The sequence below is a fragment of the Cicer arietinum genome, chromosome 8, assembly GCF_000331145.2.
Source record: "Cicer arietinum cultivar CDC Frontier isolate Library 1 chromosome 8, Cicar.CDCFrontier_v2.0, whole genome shotgun sequence".
NCBI lineage: Eukaryota > Viridiplantae > Streptophyta > Magnoliopsida > Fabales > Fabaceae > Cicer > Cicer arietinum.
The window spans coordinates 24,598,389-24,606,238 of NC_021167.2; the positions used below are offsets into that span (position 1 = coordinate 24,598,389).

Genomic DNA, 7,850 nt, shown 5'->3' on the forward strand with positions numbered 1-7,850 from the left:
AATGAAATACATCATTTTCTTTTAACTAATTGATTTGTGAAAGATAATCTTTTAATTGATTAACTAGTAACATACATTCATCTTGTGTATGATTTATTAAAAAATATATATAATTAATGTATTATAATATACTTTTAATTTTCATGTAAAAGACATTTTTAAGACACACTACTAATGAATATACATATTTATCTTTTAATTAATTAACTCTTGAAAGACATTTGCTTAACTAGTTGACAAATGAACAAAAAATTCCTACATATGATTTATATATTGAAATATTTTTCACTTGAAAGATTTTCCTTGACAAATTGACAATTTGAAAATGAGATGTATAAAACTTTGAAGAAATAATATGTATGATTTTCCAATGTAGTTTCTACTAGTATATTCGTAGTAGATAAAATTCAAATATTTAAAACTATTGTGTATCTTCTATTTTTTACTTCTATTGTCCACTATATCTAGTATCTATCTACTAAATATTCAATTTTCCAACTAAAATATATATTTATCTATTTTAATTACAAAATAACATAAAATACATATTTATTTTTTTTAATTACAAAATGACATGTCATCCTGTCGAGGGGTAAAATTACCGATTAACATAATTTAATTGATTTTTTTCTCTTCATATGTGTTTGTAAGTTGGTTTTTGAAGGGTTTTGGAGGAAGAGATTTGAAAAATTAATTCTATATTTTAATATATATTTGATATTTTTTTTAAAAATTAAAGAACAATGTGACATTATATGTTCATTTATCGTGTTGTTCTTTCAATTTTTTTAAAATATCAAATATATATCAAAATATAGATTTAATTATTCAAAAAAAATTATTTCAAAATCCAACTCACAAACTGACCTTTACACTTTTTCATCTCTTCTCTAAGACTTTTTTTTCTTTTGTGTTCTCTTCAAAATGAATAAAACTAGAGAGAAAATTTATCTTTTTTTAATTTCCCACTACCACTTCTTACCAACTATCTGTCCACTTGTCCACTACTCAAGTAGATCGATAAAATTACTCACATATTTGAACTCTCTTTGATTATATTTTTTTGTTAGATTCAATTTTCTATATTTCTAGCCTTTAACTTAAGAGATTCACTTACTCAAATTAAACGATTTGTCAAGAATAAAAAAATTCAGAAGCAAAATATTGTAGATTCATTTTATCATAATTAATTTAATGAGAATAAAAAATCTCAAATCATCCCGAGAGGTTGAATATAGAGCCTTGGCCTCCACTATTTGTGCATTACAATGGTTAACATACATCCTTCAAAAAGTCAACATCATCGTTGTATTTGTGATAGTCAATATGCAAGACACATTGTATCCAATCCTACCTTTTCACAAAAGAACAAATTAGATTGGAATTAATTATTACATTGTCCGTGAGAAGTTACAGGCCAACATTATCAAACCGCTTCCAATATCATCTTCTAACATGCTAAATGACATGTTTACAAAGTCTTTAGGACATGCTCATTTTCATAATTTGTTTAACAATATGAGATTCTCTAATACATACTCTCTAGTTTGAGCGGTGTTTTTTATTATTATTTTTTATTAATTGTAATTTTGGTCATTTATATTTTTACTAATTTGTAAAATTAGTCCCTCGACTTTACATATTTTAAACAATGTGAGATATCATATGATGAAGTAGAATGAGTAATACCTATAAAATTGCAATAACTTAAGTTTCAACTTTAGAAATTATTCATTTTTATAATGTAATGTAATTAATTACATATAAATAATTAATATATAAAATATTTTATATCACAGATTTGTATGTCACATCATTTAAAATTTAAAATTGAGATATTAATTCTACAAATTAGTAAAAGAAATATTACCTTGTTGTGTATTGTTCAAAGTTTGATGGTGATTATAAGAGTGCTATATTCTCAATTGCCATCTATTATTCCTACTTCCCTTATCACACGTGAAGCATTACCTTCTTTCCAAATCTTTCTTGTATCTCTTCTAAGTCGAATCTTAGATTCACTATCTTTGCATTTTCTTCACTTATGGCTGCATTTCTTCAAAGTTATTTTATTCAATTGTAGAATGGTAGATACATGCATTCATTCACATTATTGTAAAGTTATAAAAAAATATTAAAATTTAATTAAAAAAATACTATTTAATTATTATCCGTCTAAGTCCGATTCAACCCTTATTTAAATATTGAACCGATGACTAAACTGGTTCACTATCTGGTTCGATTTTAAGTAGACTGCAAGTTAATATTAATATTTATTTTGTATTACTACTCAAGGTTCTATGGAGAGTGCTATTTTTATCTATGACAATAAATCCAAACTTATTATCAAATTCTTGAAGCTCATTTAGAGGTTCAATTATCCATCTATGAACAAAATAGCCTTAAAATAGAAAATCTAGATCAACCGGCAATAACCTTAAAAGAAATAAGATGAAGAACAAATAAGATATCTACATAGATGAGAATTGAAAAACTTAAACTTCAAGCATGGTTAAAAATTGATTTTAGATAAATTCATTATGTAAAATTGATTGTAACTAAAAAAGTGAATTCAAGGTAAATTTATTTATGTTTAAACAAATTTATTCAAAAGTTAGTCGAGTGATAAATCTAAAACTAAAAATTAATTATAGAAACAAAAACTATAAATTTTAAATTCAAATGAAAATCAATTATGGAGACAAAATCAAAAGTCTACATAACAATTAAAAATGTCAAAATCAATTATAGACTTCTAGAAACAATTTTTCAAAATCAATTCTAGACCTCTAGAATTAATTTTGCATGCTCCAAAAGTGGAACCAAACATAGACTAAGTAATTTTCTAAACATAAATCATTTCAAAATCAATTAAAAAGTTATTATTCAATTTATTTTTAAATTAATGTATCTAAAGATAAATTATTTTTTCTTCAAACTTCAAGTAGAAAATACCAATACCAATACCACGTGAATTCAATAAAAAAGAAAATTACACTTTCACGTAAAGAATATAAAAATTACACTTAGACAACAAGCTATCCTGCTAATCACATATCACTCTAATCCCTCCAAAAACTTATAAATAAACAAAGCACTCCAATGAATAAAGCAACAGAAAAACATATGATACAAAACTTGATTAGATTTATTTTGAACATACAACAGTTGTAAATTATAATATATACACATGAGACATATTAAGTGACATGATCTGTTATAATGAGAGATGAAATTTTTTCTTCATATTAATTTACACATAAAATAATTGACACCACACAAAACACAACAAATTACCTCTTAATATTAAAATCAAATAAATCAGGAACATAGAAACACAATAACACATTAATTAATAATGTGCATGTGAAGTCTAAAGCATCACAAAACAGAACATGTACATTTAGAATCTATAATTATAATAACAACGACGACAACAATTCTTAAAAAAATAAAAAAATATTTACGACAATGACATTGAAGATAATAATAATAATAATAAACGAAATAGCAAAAAGCATAAATTTATAAATTGATTTATTTACAATAACAATTGCATAACAGAAAAACTAACATAGTTTTTCAACATCTAATTTGCATTGGATTAAAATTTTATTCATAGAGATTTTCTTATTTTAAAAAATTAGAAACTATATTGTATTCATTTTTGGTAATGATAATTGCATTTTTTAAATAAATTATTGTAAAAAATATTTAATGAAAGTTTACTCAACACGGACGAGTGAACTCAACCGAGTGAACTCAGCGAAACACCAATAAACATTGTAGGCACACACTCTCCATCCTTTTTCCAGCTAAAGACAGATCTCATATTCTCTCATCACACAAACTCACATTGGAAACAAACAAACATGGCAACAACATCTTCATCTTCAAGAGATGAACCATTTTTGAAGAAGAAAAAGAAACAATGTTTGGGTTGGATTGAATGGTTAAGAGGGTGGTTCTATTTATTCTACGAAATTCTATTCCAAAGAATCATGGCTAGTCATTTACATAACCCTATGGAAATTCCACCCATCAATTCTCTCACTTGTATTGTCACTGGTTCCACTAGTGGCATTGGCTTAGAAATTGCAAGGTTCGTTTTTTTCTTCTTCTTTATGTTTTTTAATTCAATTTTAATTATGGGTTTTTTTTTTTAGTGAAAAGATTTTGTCTTTGTATCTCGGGTTTCTTGTTTTTGCTTGATTATTGTGAAAGGTGTGATTTTGAGATATGGGTATGTGTTGTTTTTGTGGTTGTGGTTGTGGTTATGGTATGCTTCCTAGCACGGCACTTAACTTTTAATCAAAGGCGTGTTGTGGTGTCTGATACGTGTGGGGTATGGCATCGACATGATTACATTCAATTAATTTCTCAAATTATTATCTGTATCGATGTGTTAGTGTGAGTGTCTGTGGTAGTATAGGTACTTCATAGATGGTATATTGGAAAGGAGGGGCATTCTTTTTTAATTGAAAAATAGTTCAGGTGAGCTTAAAGAGCACTCCGAGTTCGAATATTAGCTGAAACAACTTTTTAGCTTGACTTTACTTACCCTGACCAAACTCCGGATTACTAGGACCCAAAGGTTAGAATAAAGAAAAAGAGCACTTACAAAGATACTTATCGAGGTCCTCGCATAAGTAGCTAGATTCGACTTCAAGTTCTTGTGGGATGTGAGCTTAATCCTTACCATTGGCAAGGAGGGGCATTTCTGGTTTTTCATTGAAGTGGATCATAAATGGTGTTATATTTTAATGTTAGAAATCATTGATTATGTTTAATGTTTTGTTCCTTGTTTTCCTTACTTTGCAAGTCAAGGTAGTCAACAAGACATGTGGGTTTGGGAATATATGTTTAATTTAAGTTCTGAAGTTTGACTTTTTTCATTTTTTTGGGTACTGTTGCCCTTTCCATTATGCCAGACAATTAGCACAATCAGGAGCACATGTTGTTATGGCTGTGAGGAACACAAAGGCAGCTAATGAATTGATCCAGAAGTGGCAGATTGAATCTGCAGGATTTGGTATTGCACTCAATGTTGAGGTATCTACCATGAACTATACCAATTATCCCCAAAACCTAGGAAGTTGAGTATAAACACATTGATGGTTTTATATTATATTTTTAACTCAACATCTCTGTTGACTTGAAGTGTGGATAATGCACACTTATCTTGTGCTTTAATTCAATTATTTGTTTTTTTAGAAAAATGGGGTGACAAGGATAGGCCTTAATAGTTAATACCATGTCATGAACTTTTCTTATGAAAAGTCAAAACATTTATTTTATTTATATAACAAAGATCTCAAGAGGACAAGAAGTGTCACATGAGATTAAGTTTGGGTGGATTTATTTGAGCTTACCTACTAGCATACGCACTTGTGAGTCTGCTTAGGAGAGCCTATGGAAACAACTTATGGCATGTCAGTAGGCTGTTTTCAGCTAATTTTCATAAGCTATCTAAGATAGCTTATGAAAACAACTTATAACGTATATAGAAGCAGTTTGACTTTATTTTTTCTCGTGTTATAAAAATAGCTTATACATAAGCGCTTATGCTATAAGCCGTTAAATAAGTGGTTTATCAAAAGAGGGCCTACAGTTCTACCAAGGAATAATACAATGCAAAACATATTTAAATTTTCTGCCTACCTTCACAAAACCTGTTACTCCTACACCTTGCTATCGTGCACAAAGGCATCCACTTGGATACCAACAATAATCTTTAGATTTCACTTTCAACCAATGCTATGATAGAGGTCCTCTATCACCGTGTCATGAACTAACTATACGAAAAAGGTTAAGTTATTGGGTGAAGATACATGAATGGTTTTACATTATATGTGTGCATGGTTGAGTGGTGGACATCTGTCACCGTAAGTTTAGAGCTCTTCCGCCGTCATTTTTAGATGCTCCAGTGTGTAGTTTCTAGTCCCCCATAGTTTTTCAGCGTGATTTTGGTTTTTTCCATACTCACATCAAACTGTCATTTTGAATTTTTGAGAGCTTGTTTTGTTAAATTTTTATAGAATCTGAATGTATGGAAATTTTTTGTGTTGGTCCGCGTGTTTGAATGAACTTATTTTGTATTGAAAAGAGTTTTTTCTGCATAAATGCTGACCAGTTTTTGGTTGAATAGCTTGAGTGAGAAATGAGCTTATGGTGTTACTTGTGTTTGTTAACATTTCATTTTGGCTTGGCTTGTCAAGGTGATGGCGGTGGATCTTCTCTCATTGGATTCTGTGGCGAGGTTTGCCGAAGCTTGGAATGCACGATCTGCACCCTTGCATGTTCTCATTAATAATGCCGGCATTTTTTCCATTGGAGGTTGGTATTTTCAATGTAGTTGATGAATTTTGGCCCATCTTTTGTCAATCATTTTGAATCAGTGACGGTGCGAAAGTTTTCGTAGTGATCGATATTTTCAGATTGGTTCTCATTTAATAGAACTGTAACAAACCAACTCACTTGTTTTTATTGTTATTCAGAGCCACAAAAGTTTTCAAAAGATGGTTACGAAGAACACTTGCAAGTGAATCATCTTGCTCCTGCTTTGCTTTCAATACTTCTTTTGCCATCCCTTATTAGGGGATCTCCTAGTCGAATTGTGAACTTGAATTCCGTTGTAAGTCTTTTGCTACTTAAACATTAATATGTAAAAAATGTAGTCAATCATATGCGTATTTTCTGTTTTGTTTGGTCATAAATCTTTAATTCATTAACTGTTGTTATGCATTGCTATCCTAATGAGTTTGTTTTTCTGCTTTTCGATCTTAGAGACGGCTAATACTTTCTAGGATTCAAATTTAATAACAGAAAGCAATTTTGTTTAGTTGCTAAAATACAATGTTGTTTTGGTTGGCACCTCAAATTTCAACAAGCTGAAGTTAAAACTACTTTATCTGTCTTTCTATAATTCTTGCTTGATAAAGAGGCTTATCAAATATTTTTAGCAAGTGAATAAAACAATACAACAGGAACTGGCTTATATAATAGGGCGAATGCTACGGTAGACCACCTACGAAAGTGGTCTACCATAGATCAATATTTAAAAGTCATCTGAAATTCTGATGAGGATCAACAGCACTCTTTTAAATTACAAGCTAATGGTCGTCTTAGTCTTTACAGCTAAGACAATGACTTTATCGATGTTAGTTCGAAAACAAATGTGTCCTTTAAAGCTCAACTCACCGAACTAACTCTGATTAGTTCACTGTTTTTGCTGTAAATTCAAGGAGAGCAATTAACTTTATACTTCCGAGGAGTGTCGTCGTTCATTGTTAGAGTTTCATCTGAATTTTAACACTGGTCCATTGTAGAATTTGCCTATAAAGATCTGTCTTTATTTATTTACATTCATTTTTATATTGTTGGGCGTTTTGAATGCTTCACTGTAGTCATTATAGTAGTATTGATCCAATAAAATTGGAAATGTTATTTATAATGAGAATGCTAACCTAATAGTTTCCCCCTCTTTTTCTGTAGATGCATCATGTTGGTTTTGTTGATGCTGAAGACATGAATGTCACATCAGGAAAAAGGAAGTTTTCTAGTTTGGTGGGATACTCAAGCAGCAAGTTAGCACAGGTACACTTCCTGTTGAAGTTTTTGTCAATTTGATGATGACTTGAAAGCTATTTACAAATACGTATTTTTATCGAATGAAGTTACTGGTGCAGTTATTTGTAGTTATTATTTATGTTAAAAGTGATATGAACTTAATTAGTTGTGCACAATTCAACTGCTTGGTTTACCACAATCTTGAAGCTGCGAATGAAAAAAGGAGTTTGTGTTTTTATTGCAGATTATGTTTAGTAGCGTTCTTTATAAGCGACTTCCTG

At 29.5% G+C, this 7,850-nt stretch overlaps 1 protein-coding gene across 2 annotated transcripts in view; it reads left to right on the forward strand.

The window, feature by feature from the left end:
• The first annotated feature begins 3,787 nt into the window (after positions 1–3,787).
• The window catches only part of LOC101513259 (dehydrogenase/reductase SDR family member FEY-like), a 6,387-nt gene continuing 2,324 nt past the window's right edge, over positions 3,788–7,850 (forward strand). The window contains exons 1-6 of one of the 2 annotated variants that reach the window (XM_004515208.4): positions 3,788–4,102; positions 4,932–5,052; positions 6,219–6,336; positions 6,498–6,634; positions 7,495–7,596; positions 7,814–7,846. In XM_004515208.4, the coding sequence (XP_004515265.1) occupies positions 3,873–4,102; positions 4,932–5,052; positions 6,219–6,336; positions 6,498–6,634; positions 7,495–7,596; positions 7,814–7,846 (741 nt within the window). In that variant the 5' untranslated portion in view covers positions 3,788–3,872. Of the gene's footprint in view, positions 4,103–4,609; positions 4,828–4,931; positions 5,053–6,218; positions 6,337–6,497; positions 6,635–7,494; positions 7,597–7,813; positions 7,847–7,850 lie in introns of those variants that run through there. The other variant, XM_004515209.4, reaches the window with a different exon arrangement.